Consider the following 23,360-nt stretch of genomic DNA (forward strand, 5'->3'; position numbering starts at 1 on the left):
CACTACTCTGCACTGTCAACACACAGAATTTGTTAACTTTTTCTTTACTTTCATTTTCTTTTCTGGGAAATCTATAACTCAGTCAGAAATGTTCTTCGGTTAATGGCATGCTATGTTTCCTTGCTCAATGGTAGCATCAGTTCCTTATTTTGATTCCCTATTCTGTATTTCATTTCTCCTTTTTTTGTGGCTATTATTTATTTTCCTGTGCATCATCTTCTTTTTTCTCTGCCTCCATCATCCCGCCCTCCTCTCCCCCCGCCACCGTGCAGACTTGTAAGATGTCTCCCTTGCTGCTGGAGGCTCTTGGTTCCTTGTTCACCACCTTTGCTCTCTCGTTCAGATTAAAGCTCTGTGACCTGTGAGACGGCAAATTCTTTGCATCAGCTACAGTCAGATACTCGGTGGTGTCTGAGAGGATTCTCCTGGCCTTCATCTTAGTTTGGTCTGTCGTTTGTTCCGCTGCTGGAAGAGCTCCCTCACTTTCTAAAGGAACAAGATCCGTCTGAATTTCCTCTTTTTTAGGCTCTGTAGGTGCAGTGCCACTGTTAAACTGCTGGGCGATAGTTCTCACTGTTGAAACTTTAGGCATGTGACCAATTGCGCTAGGGTGCACCTGGTACTCCAAGTTTTCTGGCCACCGATTTGGTGTTTGAGAGACCTGCTCCACTACTGATCTGTAGTCCGCAGTTTCAACACTTGCATCCGCTGGGTTGTAGACGATGCTGCTCATGGGTCTCTTCTTTGTGGTAGGGGAAGTCTGGTTTTGGATTTCAGAAGGGATATATCTCAAAGATTTAGTCCTCTTTGGTGAAGAGGATGTTCTTGGCGGCAGTTCGGGCATCTTCATGGTTTCCTCTGCTTTCACAGGTTCATCAGGCGGGCTGATGATGATGGTGCTCATAGACCTCTTTGTTACAGGAGAGGTGGCTTGGTCTTCGACTGGATAGTATCTTAAAGATTTGGTCCTCTTTGGTGAAGAGGATGTCCTTGGCGGCAGTTCGGGCTTCTTCATGGGTTCCTCTGCTTCTACGGGTTCATCAGGCGGGCTGATGATGATGGTGCTCATAGACCTTCTCTTTGTTAAAGGAGAGGTGGCTTGGTCTTCGACTGGATAGTATCTTAAAGATTTGGTCCTCTTTGGTGAAGAGGATGTCCTTGGCGGCAGTTCGGGCTTCTTCATGGGTTCCTCTGCTTCTACGGGTTCATCAGGCGGGCTGATGATGATGGTGCTCATAGACCTTCTCTTTGTTAAAGGAGAGGTGGCTTGGTCTTCGACTGGATAGTATCTTAAAGATTTGGTCCTCTTTGGTGAAGAGGATGTCCTTGGCGGCAGTTCGGGCTTCTTCGTGGGTTCCTCTGCTTCTACGGGTTCATCAGGCGGGCTGATGATGATGGTGCTCATAGACCTCCTCTTTATTACAGGAGAGGTGGCTTGGTCTTCGACTGGATAGTATCTTAAAGATTTTGTCCTCTTTGGTGAAGAGGATGTCCTTGGCGGCAGTTCGGGCTTCTTCGTGGGTTCCTCTGCTTCTACGGGTTCATCAGGTGGGCTGATAATGATGGTGCTCATAGACCTTCTCTTTGTTAAAGGAGCGGTGGCTTGGTCATCAACTGGATAGTATCGCAAAGACTTAGTCCTTGTTGGCGGGGAAGAAGGCATAAGGCTATCTAGCACTGTTTTGCCTTGTCTTATATTGGATAAGATCTCATGACTTGATGCTGCAGAAATAGGCTTTTGTTTACAAGGAGATATGAGAATTTCCACACCCGATCTCTCCAAACCAGCAACCTCTATGGTCTGACCACCTTCATTTTTGTTTGGAGAACATCTACCGGAGGCTTGCCGGAGACTCTTTTCTCTCTCTACACCACTTTTAGTTGTCTCATCTGTCTTCTGCTTTGCTGCCAAGTCCTCCAAGTCCATTTGGAAGCGGTAAAGACTGTAACCATCAGCGCTGTTGATACTGCCCTGGCGAAGGAGGGAGGAGGAGGGGTCACACACAGAGGAGTTTCGTGAGTAGGTTCTGGTCAGTTCCAGTCTGTCTACCCCTGCAAGCTTTTCCAGTGCGACTGCCATTCGTCCGTGGATCTCCTCCAGCTGTGCCAAGCGCAGATCCACTGTCTGCAGGGAGGCCTTCATGTTGTTCTCCCTCTCGTTTACCTCCTCTAGACGCATGGACATATTTTCAACTCTAACAAAAATACCAGAGAAACGAAACCATATGTCAGTATAAACTGTATTCAACATGCTCAAAAATATCAAAGCTTCACTTGAGAAGTGTGTTTACCTTTCTGAAGTAACCTTGATACGTTCGTCAGTTGAGGACTGCTGCTCGTCCTCTTTCTCACGGAAATATTCCTCCACACACTGTTCTTCAAACTCGTAAAGAAATTTGAGCTCCTCTGGATTCAGCCTAAGCTCTGGAAGAAAATGATTACATGATGTAAGTCAGTGTGGTCTATTCGGACCAATACTGTTCTCCAAGTGTATGTCTATGAGCTACAATATGATTTTTTTGAGCCAGAATGAGACTATATTAAATAGTTATACCACTATAGTTTTTTAGTATCATGTGGTTACTTACTGAGTCCGCGGTCCTTTTCATCCAGCTCTCCCTCTTGTTTCTTCTTAACACACCGCCGAAACAGCCTGTTGAAGAGGATGTAGAGGTGGCTGAAGATGATGAGAGGTGGCGGCATGATGGGGCGGTCGTGGAACGTCATGATCAGCTGATATCTCTGAAACTTCCACACCTGGTTGGAAATTGACTTGATTTCGCAGAAAGTGTTGCTGTGGAACAGGAAACCAAATGCAGTGAGTACACACTGTGAAAGTAGATTTAAGATAATAGAGCAGTTAGACATTGGGGCATATACATACTTGAAAACTGCAATGAGCAAGTTGACCAGAAGAATGTTTGCCACCAGAAGATAACAGGCCATGAGGGCAGGGGTGAGCCAGGCACCAGGGATACATGGAGGTAGTTTCTTCCCATCCTCGTCATATAAATGGTCACCACATGGAGCTGCAGGAAAAATTGGTTACAGTCATACAATGTATTCTGATATCTTTAGTTTATGGATTATAATTGTACTTTTGGTTTATAGACTACTCACGGTTGATTTCCATAGCATAGACTAGGAAACAAACATGGAGAAAGCGTTAACATTGTTATCATAATTAAAGGTCAAGTTTAAAACCATGAAAGAGAGGACAAGTATTATCAAAAAACAACATGCTACTTATCAAACACTAAGATAATTGGTGTACTTTTTATATGGCCGCTCTTTTTTAAATATTTAAACAGGCAGATTAATTAGCCACTTATTTAGAAAACTACTTTTTTTATAATTAATAACCCTGCCAATTTAGTATTTTCTGCTAGTTATTGCCTTCTCGCTGACAAAACTTGAAGGCAGATGATCATGCTTGAGGAGATGGATAATAATACCTATCCTGCACTTCCTCAATGCAGAGTACGATGTATTACATTTCTTTTAATAAACATGCCAGCAGAGGGAGACAAAGTATTGAGGGTTTACGGTGTAGTACATTGTCACTAAACATTACATAACTTAAGACATAAAAGTAAATGTAACAATGATCATCTGCCCAGAATCAGGAAACAGAACCTTACTATGAATTCTAGTCTTACGGTCTATCGAGTCCGCAAAAACCTCTCCGTATATCATCCAGTAGGGCATGTAGAAGATGTTTCTGGCCAGGCGCCATGTCGGCTCCTCATCAGGGTGAAGGATGGCCTGCCGAGCCACTCCAAAACTCATAAGCACCACCAGCATGATCACCACAAAGTACAACATATCTATCATCTGGAAGACAAGAAACACACAACCATTCAAACTCTGTGTTAACTTCCCTACACTATAATACATACTAATACTGATGTCATGTGATATTAACAAGGATAGTTTTTGTAGTTACCATCTTCCCTATCATCATCACATAGGGTCCCAGGTATTTATTGACTCCAAAGATGTCCAGTACACGGATGTACCAGAAGATGATGTCTATGCAGTAGATGACTCTGCCGTAGCCCAGGTAAGGTTCATTCTGCAGGCGTAGCATTAGTGCGAAAAGGAAGGTGCAAATGGCAGCCATGTCTGTGATGTTCCAGTACTCCTCCATCCACACACTTATCTTCTGTTTCAGCTTCCCCGGCTCTGACATCAGAATCTAGACATTGAGGTTTAAAGGTCATGTAGATACCACAAACTATCTCTTACATGTAATGACTTGAACAGTTTAAATATCATGTTTTATGGACAGTATACCTGTCTGATTTTTTCAGAGCCAAGTGTGACGATGTATGCAACGACAGTCCACTCTTGTAAGGATGGCCATCGCTCCATTTTCACCAGGATTATGTAGTTGTACAACATCAAATAGCCCAAATAGCAAATCTTTTAGAAGAAGAAATACCAACATGTAAGTGCACTTAAGTCACTATACAAAAAAATGAATAATATAGTTTACTGTTTGCAAAAAGGAAACTTACAGTGTTGAACCAGAATTTGGTGAATGGCGCATTATAAAACTCAAAGATCCTAGTTGCTATTGGGATTTTACGGACATGAGTGGCGCCCTCTTCTTCATCCCCCTTTCGGGAAGTTGCATCATTACCGTCCTACAAACAACAGTAAACCTTTGGTTATGATTGTTCACTCTTAACAAATAATAGGTATATAAACAATATGTTTTTTTAAATTAACAATTGAGACAAGGTCAGTGGGAACCTTGCTGGATTTTGCGTCGTCATCCTTGTCTTTTCCCTGTTCTTGGCCAGGTGCATTATAGGATGCATCTTCTGCAAGACGGAAGTCCAACAGTAGAATCAGCGGAGGAAAGACGATTCCCAGAATAACCTAGGTGAGAAAATGATCACAGTTTTTGCAAGACACAGTGAGTTTATTGTTTAGATACAGTGAATGACTCTCTAATGTAAGGTGAATGCTACAATTATTAAAGATGTTGTTCTTTTTGTTTTTCTATGTTTTTTTAAAGAAATGCCCTTAAGGAAAACAATCTGTGATGCCCACCTTAAGGCCAGGGTTTTTGCCCATCCTCAGGCATCCCATCCACATGTCGGTGAGCAACATCTGGCAGCAGGTGTGGGCAATGAAATCACGTTGCTTAGCAGCCACAGCCAACTTTAGACAGGTGGAGTTACTCCAATTAACCAGCTCATATGTTAAGAGTTTCATGGCCACCTGTTCATCATGCTTGTAGGACTGGTCCAACAGCTCGTAAGCCAGCTGGCCAAATTCTCTATGAGAGAGAAAGAACAATAATATTAATTTATAAATTGCACTTGTCGAAATCAAAAAAGAAGTGGAAATTAATAACAATAATTACATGACACATACACTATTATAATATGAGCCTATACTCTTCAGGTTAGAGAACAGGAACCCCAACGTAAAGGTGCTACAATTAACAAGAATTTAACACCAGAATATCCTAATTGTTGATCAATATATCTAAATCTAAAGTAATATGCACCCGTGTGGTTTTCTTTATAGTAAACAGCTTGTGACAGAGGTGATGTTTAGTTAAGAGATGTACTGACTTGGAGTTGTTTTCCAGGTCTTGGGAGATGTCATCCACTAGTTCACTCTCAGAGCACTCATGGGCCATGGCTTTATACAGTTTACAGGCCACCAGGGCTTTGGCCATAGCTTCTTCTCCACGCTGCCACAGAAACAGCGCCATCTTCTGACGCTTCATCAGCACCGCCCATAGCATCAGCTCATGAAAGGGGAACTTGAATCGACACACCTCTGGGTCATCCACATCAATTTCTACCTCTTCCTCTTTCTTCTTTTTTCCCCTTTTCTTGCCCTTTCCCCTTGGTTCATCATCCTAACAAAAAAACACAATGTGATAGATTATTTTCGCTGTGTGGGCTGTATTGTTTCTGCTACTTGACAGTATTTTGTTTGTGGAAAGGGTACCGCACCTCCATTCCTAGAAGCTTTAGAGCCTTTGGCTGCAAAAAGAGAACAAAACATGATCATAAATACCTAAATGTTACTGTATATGGTAAACGTGCCATCATCAATTATTTTCTTCAACTCATGCGTACCCTTTTAAGTCCGTACAAATTATTGTAGAGGTTGCGGAAGGCCTTCCTTGTGTAATTGCTCCTGTAAGCTCCGCCCATAAAGCACTCCAACACCAGACCAATATCGATCAAAGTGATCTGATAATCTGGAGGAAGGTTTCCCTGCAAAATCACCAGAGTAATATATAATCTAGGGAGTGTATCAAAATGATATATAACCCTAAAGAAGTGTTGATTATGCAGGAAAAGTGAAGATTTAATGGGAGTGATCATTTTACCTTTTTGATGTCCCTAACCACACCATTGAGTGAATTAATAGGGCCAAGTTTCTGAGAGAAGAGAAGATTGTTTGTGATTAGTGTCGACCTTCATGCATTTGTAAGGTCTGTATTTTTGATTCTGACTTTGTCTAATTTTAATTTGCTGCAGTGTTTCCGGCCCACCGTGTTGTATAACTCCTCCAGTCTGGGAATTGTGACAAAGTGGTGAATATTGACCCCGTTTTCAATGAGCAGTTTGACAAAGTCCACTCTGTCGAGCACCAGAGCATCCATCATAGACTGCTCCAGAGAGTTCACCTGAGAGAAAGTAATACATATGACTTATTATTTAGCCTACACATCACAACCTTTATATTATCCTCATATACTGATGTCAATTTGTTCCATAAACCCCTCTCTTACCCAGCGAATGATCTCCAACTTCCTTGGATCTGTTTCCTCTGGAAGTTCAGGCTTTGATTTTCCCTTCCCCTTTCCCTTCTTTCCCCGGGCTTTGCTTTTAGGGGCTCTGGAAGGACTCTTCTGCTTGTCCTGGGTGGAGGCTAAAGAGGTAGCACTGGCCATTGCACCGGCAGGCTTACCAAGCAGGAAGTAAGGTAAGTTAATCAAGTTTAGCATACATATTTCTCTTTTATGCTATTAGTATTACTTGAATTGAAGCACAACACAATCCAAAATAGATATTTCTGTTCTGCTATAGGTCGAGGACAGACTGTTATTTCAAGATCCCCTCCAGACATTTTTGAAGACATTTAAAATAGTCTTCTTTGAACAAGAATGTATACCTGATAAGGGTTTTTTCCCATTAAGTCAAGTAACCATAAGCTAAACTCATTTTTGAGTGGAGGGGGACTTTGAGCAACTCCTTCAAAACCAAATGATTTCCTTCTGTACTAAAATCATTCTTGCCAACTTTGTTATTGCAGTAACTTATTTGGAGTGAATCATTTTCACTTTTGAGATGTGAGCAACACTTACTGGCAAATTGTGTCCATAAACAAAAATGTGATTGCGAGCAATATCAACTCTGTTCCAGGCCAGAGCCAAGCCCAGCTGATCAGCTGCTGCAGCATTGGTGCCTGACGTAAAAGAAAGAAAGGTAGAGAGAGAATAGTAAGGATTTAGTTCATTGTAAGTTAAATATTTATGGGATTTGATAGTGTGTGAACAAGTGATGTTCAAATGTGATGCAGCCAGATAGTACCTTTTAACAAGGCAGTAAGAATGGCCATTTCAATATCTTGTTGTCCCTCAGAACCCATCCGAAAAACTGTGATCTACATATAAGAAAGGAAGGAAAAGCCACGTGAAGCCATATGTACTGGATGAATAAATTGAAGACAAACAGAATCCATGAACAAATTGACAATTTCATTTGCATTCCCAGTCTCATAAACATGTTGTGATAAACTGATAGGAGATTCTTTCGGTGGGATTCTCACTGCAGGCTGACCCTTAGAGCACAAAAAGCAAATTTTACTTGTCAGACAGCGTGATAGTGCTCTCCTTGTGATAGACTCGACTATATCAAATGAAATTACGCTGACGGGCCTGTCACATGTGCATCTGGTAAATAGGATTACGTTTGCATGAATACGAGGCACACCGCCAGAGATTTCAGGGCTGGTCTCGGGATGCGTTGATAATGAGCATCAGTAACTCTGGAAACTCGTGCTTCCTCTGTCTCAGACAGTTGCAGGGTGCACTGTGGGCTTTTTGCAAATGGGGATTCTTTTCTTGTTTTGGTGAACATTTTGCATCCACGAGTTACATCACTGCAAATTTCAGCCCTCTGAATCAGAGTTTTGATATATCTGACCCAGCTGTTCACATTGGATGCACTTAGGATAAAAAGGATTATTTGGGGACTAGACTGTGACACTGTTTCACCTGTAGGTAAGTCATGGCACTTTAGATTAAGAGCATGCAACATAGTGTGGCCTCTCGGATGCGTGTAAAGAGCTCAAACAATGTGGTTGTCTGGATCACGTATCAGTGGAAACTAAATGCCCTCAGCAGTATGATCTTTGAAAAAGCAGTTTAAGTTGATTATCTGAGTGTGTTGGCGCATTAGGCAGTCTAATACATTGAGGATGGAGGATGAAGAGTCGCTGGTGAAGTGATAGCACTCTGGGGACTGAAAAAAGCCTGGGGAGTGGAGAGAGAGAGAGGAACCTGGCTGAGGATTAGGGAGATGGATCCTCTTTTCCATCTGTGTGCTGCATGCTTACTGTGATTTGATGAAGTAAGAGCCTCTGCTAAGCAGGTGGTAGTGTGAGCTGATTTTACCCACCCAAATGTATGGAGTGTGGAGATTATATGCGCTGGGTATTACAAACTACTAATCACAACACTTACTGAAATCTGCTGCAGATGCAAACGTGCTGCAACTATTTATGTGCAAAGTCTCCAGCAAACACTTTGGAAACACTCAGGGATAAATCTGATATATGTGAAGACTTTCACTAGAGTGTTTGCTTCATATTCGAGCCGTATACTACATTGTTTACATTATACTAAACACTTCATCACTGCAGATTCCCCCACCAACACTTTACAGCTGTGTGCTTATACATGAGGGCTGATGATGTCCCACAGTGAAGCAGTGAATGCCCCAGATTACATGAACATACCACACATGATCACAAGGAGAAATGACAAGCACGTTTTGGGGATTATGTTTATTCAATATGTTAATGGGAAATACACAGATGAGTGGAATGGATGAAGGACGATGGAGACCAGATGTTTCACAACTCAGGAATGTTTATTGATCGACACAGATTTTCATATACAGTATACTTATTGAATAGCTTAAAGATAATACAGCTTATATTTTTATTTCATCTTTCTACTCACCAGCTCCCTTTTCTTCATGCACTCCGTAACCATGAGCAGGATCTGCTGTGATTGGCTTTTGCTATAGTTGAAAGTCTTCTGAATAGTTACCAAAAGTTGCTCTCTGGCATCATCATTAATCATGCTGGAAGATGAGATTCAAAGAGCATATTTCAGCTTTTTTTTTACCAGAGGAATAATGTCCTAGTACATCGAAGAAGAAATCATCTAAAATCTCACCCTCCTTCCTCTGAATACTTGTGTGCGAAGGAGATGATGTCGGAAGCTCGTCCGCTGCCGTCACACACCACCACGGGGACAGGAGGCTCGTCTCTCAGACTCTCCAAAGCGATGGAGATCACGTTGGGACCTCCCTCCACTATCATACACACTAGAGGAACCCCCTGACCCAAACCTGCAACACACAGTCAAAAATACTCAGCCTATGTATCCTTTTACCATTTAGAGCCACCTTATGACATAACATTGAGGACAAAGCAGAACACATTGATGTGATGTGAAAACAGACAAAACCAGAGGAGGGTAGGAGTGAAGTCTTTGGTGACATTTGAGCATCCCTTTGCTGTCCCTGCCTTAACCGAGCTCCAGGCATAGGATGACAAAGGGAAGCCCACGGGCCACAGAGGAGCTCTCCATCCACATGTCCAACAAAACACACCTTGCACACCATGGACGATGTTTATTGACATTACACTTACGTGTGTTGATCTTCTGCAAGGAGATGTGCTTCTCCAGCAGCCGGCGAAGTTTGACCTCAGAGCCATACTTCCCACAGGTGCCGTTGTCAGTCAAGATGAAGTGGGAGTGGCTGTTGTTGAGCACAGCCAGCTTACTCAGTGGGTTCGCCATCGTCTGATAGGGTTTGGTCACCTGGAAAAAGGACAATAAATTAGTTTTAAGAGGAAGAAATATTAGTAAGAATGGAAACTAAATGCAGTTGGTGTTCTTACATCTTTCCCAATGAGATCCTCCTTGTTTTCCAGGATCCCCCATGGAGCTATTCCTATAGCACACACCTTCCCACGTGACTTGGAGGAATGGTCCTTTAAGGCGTCTCCAACATGACGCATCACCCCTAAGGTAAAAAGAGCCAAATAAATCATGAGTTTTCCATGGGACGGTTGGGTAACTGCATGCCAAATTCACACCAGATTCTCAAGGATGGTCCTTTGTGATGAATTTCCCCAACAAAAGCTCTAATTACAGTAATTAAACCAATGACAATGGGTTGATCAAATCTCCACTAGCAAATTGCAGAATAGGTATTGTGCAATGACAATTTAGGGCAAAGGTAATCTTCTAATGTCACAAATTGTTATTTTATTAAGTGAAAGTTAAAAGCATTATCTTGAAGTGTCAGTGTCTTACCAGTGTTGACTCCCCCCGTGATGATCCAAGCCCCGGTGGTGACGGCGGCTTTTATCAGGCCTTTGCCAAACACTTGCTTGAGTTTGGGCGAGAGGTCGAAGTTTTGCAGACCTCCGTGCACGGAGATGAGCAAAGTTGGCAGCTCCAACTGCCAGTCCTTCACCATCAAATGCAGGATGTTGTCCGGCTTGGTGTCATAGGAAACTCGGATATACTATGAAAGAAAAAAACAGTTTTGTGACTTATTTCCATAAAAAACACACATTCACTTTGCAGTAATTTTTCAGTTGCTGAGACTCACCATGGCTTTGTTGATGAATCCTCCACCCTGGAACTCCACTGTGCCAAAGGAGTCCGTCGGGTAAGTCCGGGTGTGTTTTACCACGTTCCATTTCTCCTTCTGGGCTTCAATCTGCACCAGCTGGTTTGCTTCCTCCAGCGAGTTGGCCCCAGCGGGGATGGCCACGTGCTGCGTTGTCAGCTGACCACAGGCACATCTGAATAGATCACAAAGCAAGCATCATTTAGAGAACATGTTAGTCTATTTAATGTGAGGCCCTGATTTCCTGGTGAGGATCATTCATAGAAATCCTTGAGCAGTACACTATCCAGTGTTGAACTGTAATTAGTAGCCTTTGCTGTTTAGTCTACTTATGAAGGCCATTTCTTTCCTCGAAACACATCGCAGGCTCTTTTATGAATGTGACTATTTCTGGGAAATCAATGCCTCAGTGAACAAAGGCCTGCACTGCCTGGCTGCTCTTGGGGCCCTGGGTAATTAACACGTCCAACAACTCACTCGGAAAATTCAGTTTTAATCATCCTGATAAATGCCCCAAAACCTGGTGGCATGATTCAGCAAACTAACAGATAACAAGATAAATTATTTCAAACTCTTAAATGTTACTCATAGTGAATTTGTAGCTTTTATAACACGATAAATACTAGTACAAATTGTATCAACAAGTGTCTCTTCATTGTATTTAATATAAAAAGAAAACATTTTAAAGCCTTGTATGGCGTTCACATTTGAAATACATTTGACTAAAATGGAAAATGTTTGTAGTAAGATCTCTCAAGCAGTAAAATATATTGTATCATATTTTGCTATCATTTGATAATGAGCTGCTTTTTTAACCTAAGACCAAGACCAAGTTTCAACTAAATATTTAAAGGACAATTTAAAGAGAGAAAATCACCTGCTTGGGTCCTTGGTGGGAAATTTGTGAACACATTCTCTTTTACAAAAGGTCCTCTCAATCCAAGCTCTTGCGGCCTACAAAGAAAAAAGAGAAGAAATAAAATAAAAATGTTAGTTCACATGGTGTCATACCAAAGTCACGAGGAGATCATGCAGGCAGATTACCAATTTAAAATTCACGATCAAAATCCTTTTAGTTGTAATCCCAGATAAGAGATGAAGAGTATAAGCACCCTGTAAAACAGACCAAGTGAAATTGCAGAAAATATAAATTGAAGTAAGAATGTTCACTTCGAAATACAGTTTATATTGCATGTCCACTGGAATCAACAGGAAAAACACTTTTTGAAACTTTGATTATTAGGGCACAGTTCATGTTGACCGACACATTGTCTGCCCAAGCTTGATATGCAGCCAGCGATAAGCAACGCACTGAAATACTATGCCCACGCACTTTGTCATATCCTGCTCTGATTAATGTCTGATGTTTCAGCGCTGTGCAAAAATAACCAGAGTTCAAAGCTGAGTTCCTCTGAGGGCCATTGTTGACGGTGGAGGCCCAATTAAAACTGAAACATTGGAAGGACATCTTTCCAAAAAAAAACTTGGAAGGTAAATAGTAAAAACCTCATACAAATTCATGGCATTTAAATATACTGGATACTGTGTGCTATTATTGATAAGAACTGGAAGAGAACAGCATTGCTACTGTTTTTAAATGTTTTAATCCGTTTCCCCCTTTGCTTCACACATATAAATATATATTAAAAAGACGTTCTGCTCCCTTGTAATGTTTGCTAGTGCAATGTACACAGTCTCGATGAAAATTAGAATAGCGTACTTATTATTATAACACTTTACCTTTGTCGCCTTTTGCAAAAATAATTTGAACGCCTTGGATGTATTTATAAAAGTATAAGTCAGAGAGTGGATGTTGCTGTCTGTCTTGTTTCAGCAGTTTTTCCATCTCACTGCTATCATGCGTCATTAAGAAACCAGAACTTAAACAGTGCTGCCTGTTCTAAATCACCACATCTGAATTCACATCCACAAGAAAAAGAAAAATTAAAAAAAGCAATTTAAATTTTAAAAGAGCTGCAGAATGTAGATACACTTACACAGAGTCCGAGGTGCAGGGTCCTATCAGTAGTGCTGCTGGAGGTAAAACCCAGAGAGCAGAGAGGAGGTCTGCTGCTGCTGCTCCCCCAGTGAAGTGCTCCACTGAATCCCAAAGGACATGAAACTTCTTCACTTTATGAGGGCCAGCTAATATGATGAGCATGTGAGCAGGCTCTTTGTTCGCCCAAGTCTCATGACTCCATTTCAAGGTAATCCTTTTTGGAGTCCCATGACCCCTTCTACATGCCCACAGGGTATTTTCATCCTTCGCTTGAACAAGGCACAATAAATCTACTTTGATAACCGGCCCCTAATCTCCCAATTTGTTGAAACTCCTTTCTTTGTGTTCACTTCACAGTGTGGAAGATCTTAGCTTGTGTGTGAAGACGGAGCAGATTTGCTAACCCTAAAACACTGCAGCCTCGTTTAGAGGTTCCCCAATTTTTAATTTGAAACATTTTCACCCCCTCCAACTACTTTGATTTCAACCTAATTTGCATAATTGGGAGAATTGGATGCAGGCATTCTTTTGGAAGGCGCCTTGTTAAGACATGACTGGTCTCCAGTTGGGGGCAAGGTCAGTCAATGCTAATTGCAGTTAATCTCTATTTCCATCCACCATGTTTCTGTGGATGAAAGGAAAATGCAGAAGACCAGCTATTAAATATTCTCTTGCTTTTTTTCATTTTGTTCTTTTTATATTGTATTTGCATTTATGAAACATCTGTAATTCTCTATAATAAATATCCTCCCTGCTGGCTTGAAAAGGATGTTACTGTTTAAAGGAAAAAGTCAAATATGATCTATTTAGATACATTTAAAATGAATCACATTTTTTGTTCATGCTGGATTTAATGGAGTAATTCAGTTAAAACTATTGAAGTCATTAAGGGTTTCCTGGGAGCGCTTTAATAACTAGGGGAAGGCATTAGGTGAGTTAGAAGCTGAGATGGAGTTAACAAGCACAAAGTTGTAGACATCCATTTAAAACCTCCCTCATGTGAAATGGTTTAATAAGCTCTCCTTTTATGGCTGAAGTGAGCAGTTTGAGCCTCACTGTATATCAGAGTGAAAAAGACAAGAGAGGTTGGTGCTTGATGGATCAGAAAGACGGAGAGAAAAGCTCAACATCCCACTAACTTGGCCCTTTTGGTTCTGCTCCGGTAAAAATTTCACGTGGGCCGCTGTTAATTATAGCCTGAGAAAACAAAGCGCATTTCCACAAGGGTTTGGTGAGCATGTCGCAGTTAATTCAGCTTACTTAAACTCATTAACCACAGCAATTAAAACCCAAATCCAGTCAGCAACCAGCTGCCTCGTTAAGAGTTGCCTGTGAGCACTTAGTAACAAAAACCTAGAAGGATCAGATTGTGTCACACCAAGCCAATTAACAAGACTTAAGACAAGCCTCGGAACAATAAACAACATTCATTCCAAAATGCTGAATGTTCTGAAGAAATAGTCGTTCAAAACAAAAGATGATTGTGTGGAAATGGAAATAATACTGATTAGGTTGCTAATGAGGTCACAGAAAAGATGTAAAATATATGTATGACCCATTTTTCCTCAAATGTCCTACAAACAAAGTACATTGCTCTGGTTTATCTAAATATGTCTCCATCCTGATTTAAGAAATGAGCACTTCTACCAGTTTCACAAAGCATTGGACAAAGTATTTGTCTCAGTTAAGATGTATGCCATATATTCATGCCTTTTTGTACTGGAATCACATGGTCTTGGTCTCCTGACCCACAGCTTAGTGAGCAACCGCATCAGAGCAAATGTGTTCCAGTGCTGCTACAATTACACGGCCGGTTCAGCTCCCAGCAGCCATAGGAAAAGGTATAATGATAACTGTAGGCGAAGACATCTGACCTGGTCAATTTCAGTGAATTCTGAGCACATAATTGTTTATAGTCGGTGGTTTTAAAACTTGTATGTGGGATTTGTCCTGAATATTGTAGTGACGAGGGACTTCACACAACAAAAGCCTCATCAGCACAAGTGAAATGGATCAGAAAGGATTTGGGGGTCCTGGTGGAATGTCACCAGGGTTCAAGATAAAAGCAACTAATTGCTCTGCTTTGGTTTTGAATGGCGATGTGGTTAGAGCTTGATGCTGTGTGACAGGAAGGTAGCCCATGTAGACTCCTTTACTGTCTAAAACAAATCAGACTCATGGTCCATCCCACGTGGAGCGAATAACAAGCTGCCTTTTACATATTTTCACTGGAGGGGAAAGACATTTGGACCAAGCGACACACTCGAGTTATAGGATCTGGATAGGCACATTTGCATTAACTGTGAAGCTAACTGTTTTCAGACGGCACTGTTTGTAAATGCACTCATTGTTCCTCCTTGGGTTGAAAATCCAGTTAGCAATCACATGAGTGCAACATGTCACTGATTATCCCCAAGAGTGGAGGGAGTCACAAGACATGTTTTAAAGCTGCTGGTTTCCCCCAGAGGAAAGTCTGACAAAAAAGGAGAGCAAATTCATTTAAAATAAAATCAGGGAATCAGAAGAAAGTCAGAAGAAAGTATGAAAAAATGTAATATTTTTTGTATTTTAAGAGAAGGATATTGCAAGTGAAATCAGCTCTAAACATTTTTATTTGTAAGTTATGACAGGTAGCCGCAAACAGTTTTAAAGTTGTAACAGTTTTTATGTTTGCCTTACATCCCATGTCATGTTTAAAAGAAACAAATTGTAACTACTTTTACAGATAGTATGTGGAGTGTTTGTGTGATTCTGTCAGATAGATATAGTGTCTCAAATGATGGCCAATATGTAGCAAATATTTCACATTTTTTATATAGATAGATAGATAGATACACGGATAGATTCACGGATAGATTGCTGGATGGATCGATAGATAAAATATAAAGGAATAATTTAGAATACACTTTAATTTACCATTAATCAAGATATAATCCTACAGTGGAAAGTAAATTGTATATTATAATATTATATAAATAACATTATATATTCAAAAAGTGTTCAAATGATTGCAGTGCAATTGTTTTAAATTATTATTAATTAAATGCAATGATGTGAGTTTAAGTTGTGCAAACTAAACAGCAACTAAACAACTACAACAGGATTATTTAACAAGCAAAACAAAGTGAAGTGTATTTAAAAAATGCCAAACAACGTTTACTTTTATGGGGTGTTAAGTTTGTATTTAAGTAACAAAAAAACAATGTAACTTTAGTACATAATGCTGCAGCATTTAAAGAACTAACTTGTTCAACTTTAACGTTTCCAAAGCTTTAAACCTTCACACATAGGAGCCTGTTGTAGTCCGGCCCCCGACCCTGAGCCTTAAAGCTTTCTGTGGATTGTTGGCCCTCACCTGACCTGAGCCTGACGCTTACATCACACGGTCATATGATCTTGCAAACCCTCAAACTACAATAGAAATGGTAGATTTAGTTATTCACAATTTAATTCAATGTGGTGCCTTTTATTGATGGAGAACATTTCATTAATCCGTGCAAGAAACATCACGTCTTTAAATATTCACACCCTTAGGGCTACAGATGCTTTTAGGCAATTCTAAAATATTGGACCTTAGGCTACTAATTCCTGATAAAAGAGGTAAAAGGTCAGGAGAGGCAGTCTGCTCTAGAACAGTGATAATGGTAGATGGAAAGATAGAAGTTCATCTATGCCATGGCAACAAGGTAATATCATGTGATCACATTTAACTGAATGTGCTCTCTGTTTGAAGACAAGCGTGACGTTTACACTCATTTCTAATCATGTGCCATCCTCCCACATCCAAAGAGAAATGGTCTTTTCTCTGTTTCTGATGCACTATATCGCGGATGAAACATAAATCCTTCTTCATACCCTGACCCACTGTAAATGATGAATTGTACGCATATCGTTTGAATAGGGAAGATAAATCCCTGATTAAAGACTGTCATAACAACATGATGAATACACACAATCAGAAAAAAAGGGCAAGGGGGTTATCTCTCAGTAGCCTGGACTGTGTTTATATTTAGCAACACATCGGATCTCATAAAAAGTGCAGCTGGGAGCCATTGACATCGCTGATTGCTTCCCTAGTAAAACCCTCATATGGATTATACAAAGAATATTAATCTCACTAAATAATGCCTGCTGTATTTTATAGAAACCCATCACGCTAAATTCTTCAAGTGATGTGAGTGTCAGATACTCTTGATATATGGATCAGGAGTGGGGCTGAATAACCACATGGTGAACAATATTCCTCAGTATTTAAAGGAAAAACATAACTGGAACATTGTGATGTAAATGAATGATTATGGAAAGGGTTATCTATAAAAAAAATAACCATTTAAATAAGAAAGAGTTTTTTTTTTCTTTGACCTCGTTGCTTAAGTGCATCAACAATAGCAACACAAACTGAGCACAGTCATGCTCTAATCCCAAAAATGACATCTTTCTTGCTTTCAAGGACATGTTAACAGGAGTGTGTTAATCACATGAAAGCAGACTTTAGAAAGATATTAAAGTCCTTAATCTGTCATGGCTGTGGTGGTCCATACTGGGCCATTATGGAGGATTAAACTGCAGCACTGAAGCCCACTCAGCTACACCACTTAACAGTTTGCGGGGCTCGTAGTGCAGAACATGTGCACACCCATATGCAGCCAGCCGTCCTGACTGGAGCATGTCATCAGGCAGGACAGAGACGCTCTAAAATGATTGGTTAGGGTTTAATGTGACCAGCTTGTAATACTGGCTGGATGTCACATGCTGTGCAACACAAGACATTCTCAACAATGGTTTTAAGGTTCCTGAATACAAAAATTAACAAAAGATAACAAAAATAAGATGAGATAGAGTGCAGTTAGCCTCTATTTATAAATAACTTGAACTAAACTGCCACAAACACAGTTCAAGAGGAACATAATATTATAACAGCACTATTTTTTAAAAACAAACTAAAACACAGCCCTGATGTGTTAAGGTAACGCAGAATCACCTGTTGATTGTGATAGGCTTCATCTTACCTTCTGTGAGCCAGATGTGGTGCGTTTGAGGGAGCCCCGTTTAAAGGTGGCCTTGGAGTCCATGTTGAAGACTTCAAGAATTGAAGTCAAATTGACTTAAAAAAGCGATCCCTTGAGATTGTCGACAGGTCAGGGTTCAGCTGCAACGTCAGCTGCAACGTCCACATCAGCACCAGACAGAAACCCTCCAGGACATGAACCACATGCCCAAGGCATGGCAGCAACCTCTGGATTCACACTTCAAAAAATGATCTGAAATTCACATCTTTTAAGGTTTCATCGCATCTCTCTCCTCTCTGCAGCTCACTCTCGACTGACAAGACAGAGATCCCAGCCAGGGATATAAATCACTCGATGACACACTTGACACATAGACCCTTTTCCTCTGCCCCGCATCCCATAATCAGGCTTAATGCAGTCAGCTCTTATGAAGCCTCAGAGTCTAATGGATAGAGATTTAATAAATGGTTATTGAAGGTAAATCTACTTTGACACACCACAACCCCAAAACAGGCTTAGAGAGACCATGCAAGCTGTGAGGCTAAAGTTAGCCGGCGGAGAGCCAAAGGTTGTCCCACCAGATGAGGCTCAGTGTGTCTGAAAGGAAGACAGGTCTCATCAGGGTGCACACAGGAAGGTATGCACTGAGCGGGATTCAGAGGCACAGGCCAGAATGAACACAGTCATTTTAATGTGCTAGAAAGCATTGCTCTGGGAGAAACACACCAGGAATAATATCACCTATTATTTAAAATCGCACACTGTCTGCCTTCCATGATATTAAAATCTTTCTGAAAGATCTTTACAATCAGTGCAACATGCTTTAAGGTAAAATGACTGTGACAGTCTGCTACCATCAGAATATAGCAGATGGATGCATGTTGGATGTAATCAATCGTCCCATTTGATGACAATATTTTACACTTGGTTCCACATACTGTAAAGTCGTTTTGACACAAATGTAGAGCTGCTCTTTATCTCTTCATTATACAAATACATTTGATAAAACAATTTAGGCTTAATGCTACATTGCCTTTGACCTACACTGAGAGGAAAATGTAGAGTTGGCTTTTCATTTACAGAGCTTGGAATATAAAAACATTACTACTAATGAATTGTATTGCTTTATTGGTAATTGAATATTTTTCAGACCTAAAACCTGCTATGTGATGTGAATTTAACATTATATTATTTAGCTGTAGAGGAAATGGTATGTTTAAGTGCCTCAACTTCTAAAGCTAAGAATAGGATATATCTGCTACCTGATCTGTTACACGATGTTGGACAGATTATAGAGCAAGGTGTATACATTATTATGCAGATGTGGCTTTGTCTGTAGTATCTGAGCTACAGATTAATAGATTCAAAGACAGATACATTCGATATCCAGCAACACCCTCTACTGGAGACTAAGTGGAATTGTTCTCAGTGCGAAACAAAGGGAAGGTTTAAATTTGATTGTCAAGCGACCTTGTCTAAATTACAGCAGTAGGCCCACCAACATTTCTCATGGAAATATTGAAATGTAAACTAAACAGCAGCAGGATAGTCTATATATATCTGATTATTTGAAACACATACACATATCTAATGTAGCAGCACAATAGTAAATCCATTGATTCCATCTCTTAATTCAGCTACAGTATTTACACATGGTGAAAAATTAAAACGTAAACATATTTAATATACTTATAAATGTTTACATATCCAATAGAATTTTAATTAAATACATAACTTTGTCGATTTGCACACAGTTTGGAAGCACAGCATGAGTGTTCAATGACCCGGCAGTGGGAGGACAGCAGGGTTTATGAGGATAAACAAATCCTCCTGTACTAAAAGGGAAGCTCACAGAAACACATTGTGGCACACTGCAGCCAAAGCCTGTCTAAGTCCAGAGAGAAATACATATTTAACTAATCCACAGTATGAAATCATCTGCTGTGCTGTTGTCAGTGTATGTATGAGGTTCAAACCTACCTGGTTTGGTCTCAAACTTGGCAGAGAGACTTGTCAATGAATGGATAATTGTTCTTCTTACTCCTCTACAGCCATGTGTCTTTGTGTTGTCTACCTATGAGAATGGATAATGCGTAATTTCTCCAAGTAAGCAGACACAAATAAGCTTCATCATCTGTTGGGAGCTTTGCATGTGTCAGTGGAGGAGATTATTTGTCTCAGAGAGAAGGTTGAGCACTGAATGGAGCAGAAGCATTGATGAAAAGTGATTTGAAAAATGTAAAGAGACCAAACACATGGCATGAAATGTATCACTACATGGTCATGATGTATTTCATTATGTGAATGATTGTAAAGATGTTGCTCAGTAGGTCTGGGAAGGAGTGTCCTGTAATGCAGTTATACTGAGATCAATAAAGGTGTCCCCAAAAGGCAATAAAGTAAGATCATATCTTATCCTATTCTGATTAGGGGAGTCACGCAGGCTTGTAGTGTTTTATACTGCTGACATTATTGACACGCACATTTGCAATGTGTTATACAGGACAGGAGATTGCAATAGGATGTTGTTCACAGGCAGAAGGTAACATTTTAAGAAAATCCAACCTGACCTCATAAAACAGGCTATTCTTGGCAGAGAAGGTAATCACCTTGCAGTCAGTGCTCAGGAAATACCCCCCCACCCCACCCCCCCCCACCCTTATTTGCACAAATGTATGTTAGAAAATGAAGCCTTATAAAGTCATTTTTTTAAACAGTTCATTCAAATAATCAGCATGTGTTTCCAAATCTATTAGTGAAAGTGAATGTGACTGCTTTAAGTAATTTAAATGCTCTTCTATGATCACCAGGAGCAGTATATCAGCTTCTGGTACACAATGTACCTCAAACCCCTGACTATTTGAAGCACATCTTCGGGCACAGGTGTCTTTATAGAAGATCATTCCCAACGTAAACCACAAGAGGGCGGTCTGACCTCTTGTATTACCCATGGATATTATTAATTATCTCTGACCATGAGGGTCACAGAGTTGTTATAAGAAACACTTTGTTCCTTAATACTATCAGGTTGCCTGAGGTCATCTGTGTGTCACATCCACACGCACAGCCAGACCCATGAGCAGACATCTGCATACTCAACACAAACAGAGAAGCGTGTGTCCTTTACTTAACATCTTACTTCAGACACTTGTTGCTGTTCCAAGTTCAATTTACCAGTTGTTATACTCGATAATTTGTAAACGTCCTGTGTGACTAATGTATGCTTAAGCCAGATGGGATAAGGCTAACAGCTGGAAAGCAGGTTAACGTGAAACGACTTTCACATGTGATGCTCTGGAGGGAGACACCCTTAGAGAAACAGGACATGTTTCACTATGTGCACTTCATCTGTGTTTTGGAAGTACTTCTTTGTTCATGTGAACTGTGAAGTCCTTACAAGCTCCACCCCTGGAAAGGAAACCCAAACATTTAAGTGCACGCAACACGAGTAGAGCAGATAGCTGTGGGGGAAAAACACCAAACAAAGGCATTTAAGTCTGTTTTTGTTTGCGTGTGTTCTGTGTTTTATCCAGCCAATCTGCTGTGACCTACAGTAATTAAACAATACAAGTTGTGTGTTTTTGACTCAGTGAGCAGCCAGTGTTTCTCCTGGTTGCTAAGGAAACAGACAACACCCTCACCTGAGACCTTCAGGTGTGTTCAGTCCCTCAGTGCTGCAGAGAGAGCAAACACAATCAGCTGATAAAAACATGCACACAGTTTGACAAACAGATAAAGAAAACCCTATGTTACATTATTTACAGGAAGACAACAAAGATGTTGTGTGAGTGCTGACATTTCATTTCTCTCCACAGACCAAACACTGCCTGAACCTACGGGCAGGAAGCGGTCGTTAGTGGTTTGTTATGTGGGGGTCATGTTAGCACACGTTACCTCTCTCTGCATTTAGCACCTTGTGTTCCCCACATAATAACCACGTATTAGTCATGACAGTGTAAAAACTTGATTTGTATGTCTTAAACCAACGAAAGGATATATTAAGGAGGTGTGGAGCTGAGTCATGAATCAATCTAAAACAGTCTAACTTTGAATTATGAGGTACTGGTATTAAGTCATTATTTAGCTGTGGTTGTTGAGAATATAATAAGAGACAAATACATATGTCTTTTTGAAGACTCTACTTTTTATTGGACTAAGTGTATGTGAAAAGTAAGCAGACTGTACATTTTATATATTGGTGTTGGTTATTTTATAAACTTCACATCCCATTTTTATTATTCCTATCCCATTTGTTTCATTATTTATTCTGTACATTTTTTTATTTTTACACATATGTCCTTTTACTGCCGTGTTTACTTCTGATTAGATGCCAAGCTGCATTTTGTGTGAAATAAAACTAAAATGTGATATTTTAGTAATATTTCTAAATGTATATGACAATGAGAGCCCACCTTTCTTTTCTTTTAGATGGATCAGACATGCTGAGAAATAAACTAACTTTGATCCTGAAGGTGTAAACAAGACATCTGATTGTGGGAATTTCCAAGAGCTGGAAACTCTTGCTGAGCTCTTTATTCTTCTTAGGAGGTAAAAACCTCATGGGGCCTTCTTGTCAAAATAACAATTTTGTTCTTCAAACCTGTTTTAATGAGCAGGTAATGTAATTGATATTTGTTGAAATTATATAGAGGTTTTTTCAAAGGTAAAGTAGGAAGCCCCCTGTGGGTCACGAGTCTCAGTAGACGAGTCCACCAATGACAGAAAGAGGATGTTTACAATCTCTGGGGCTTAAGAGGGGCCAGAATGTGGTGAAGGGTAAATAGGCAGCAGTGTTGAGCAATGGGTCTTCCTGAAGGTTACAACTGAGGGGGATAACACGAGATGTTGCATGTATGTTTATAGGAGATGTCTTTCTGCTCTGCTGTCAGCACAAACTGGATTCAAGAGAAGTGGGCAGGGCAGACTATAGGTCTCTAACGGCTTCACTGCTGGTGAGCAACAGGGCCGCCTCGTGCACTCCCAGCTGTCTGCTTTGCTCTCGGAGAGGCTCATTGCACACCACTGGAGGAAAACTGTTCCTGGAAACCCGTCCTCCTGGGAAAAATGCATTCCATAAATCTCAAGCATGGTGCAGCTAAATGGCCAGCCAGTGTACATATCTCTGTTCTGATCCTCACTTAGCACATGCTGGCGTAAGTCTTTTCCAAGTTTGACCTGGGGCCCACACAAAGGTTAACAGGGAATCCATATGCTGCAGTGGGGCTGTTAAACAGCAGCTCTCTTGACCTGCAGGAAGCTACTTCAACCACTGAATCCATTTTACAATATGTCTGACTGAAGTGAACATTGGCTCCTTCCTTTGATCAGAGCAGTTGCATAAACCCCCATGTTTGTGATTGCAGTGTCTGTTCTGCGGGGGGGGGAAGCACATAAGCCTTTCCCAGTGAGCAGTGGAGCAGATCTTTCTCACTGGAG

At 40.6% G+C, this 23,360-nt stretch overlaps 1 protein-coding gene across 1 annotated transcript; it reads right to left on the reverse strand.

Moving 5' to 3' along the window:
- Positions 1–65: 65 nt before the first annotated feature.
- LOC117491497 (transient receptor potential cation channel subfamily M member 1) lies at positions 66–17,987 on the reverse strand. The gene is made up of 28 exons (XM_034141507.1): positions 17,925–17,987; positions 11,794–11,870; positions 10,896–11,091; positions 10,595–10,808; positions 10,177–10,301; positions 9,925–10,096; positions 9,446–9,620; positions 9,227–9,350; positions 7,572–7,644; positions 7,346–7,446; positions 6,770–6,943; positions 6,530–6,664; positions 6,365–6,415; positions 6,108–6,248; positions 5,982–6,011; positions 5,592–5,884; positions 5,062–5,290; positions 4,759–4,887; positions 4,521–4,649; positions 4,297–4,425; positions 3,947–4,198; positions 3,660–3,834; positions 3,121–3,141; positions 2,885–3,029; positions 2,589–2,794; positions 2,292–2,424; positions 1,491–2,195; positions 66–821 (listed from the first exon to the last, which is right to left on the reverse strand). Exons 1-28 carry the CDS (start codon positions 17,985–17,987, stop codon positions 194–196), a joined length of 5,025 nt encoding a protein of 1,674 aa, XP_033997398.1. The 3' UTR covers positions 66–193.
- Positions 17,988–23,360: the final 5,373 nt, after the last annotated feature.

The sequence above is a fragment of the Trematomus bernacchii genome, unplaced genomic scaffold (assembly GCF_902827165.1).
Source record: "Trematomus bernacchii unplaced genomic scaffold, fTreBer1.1, whole genome shotgun sequence".
In the NCBI taxonomy this organism is placed as follows: domain Eukaryota; kingdom Metazoa; phylum Chordata; class Actinopteri; order Perciformes; family Nototheniidae; genus Trematomus; species Trematomus bernacchii.

Coding starts and splice junctions, on each gene's coding strand:
- LOC117491497 (XM_034141507.1), bottom strand. CDS start 17,987: ATGGACTCCAAGGCCACCTTTAAACGGGGCTCCCTCAAACGCACCACA. Junction 9,621..9,924: donor CTTGCAGAAGATCAACACAC/GTAAGTGTAATG, acceptor TGTGTGTTGCAG/GTTTGGGTCAGGGGGTTCCT. Junction 4,888..5,061: donor GCAAAAACCCTGGCCTTAAG/GTGGGCATCACA, acceptor TTTCTCACCTAG/GTTATTCTGGGAATCGTCTT.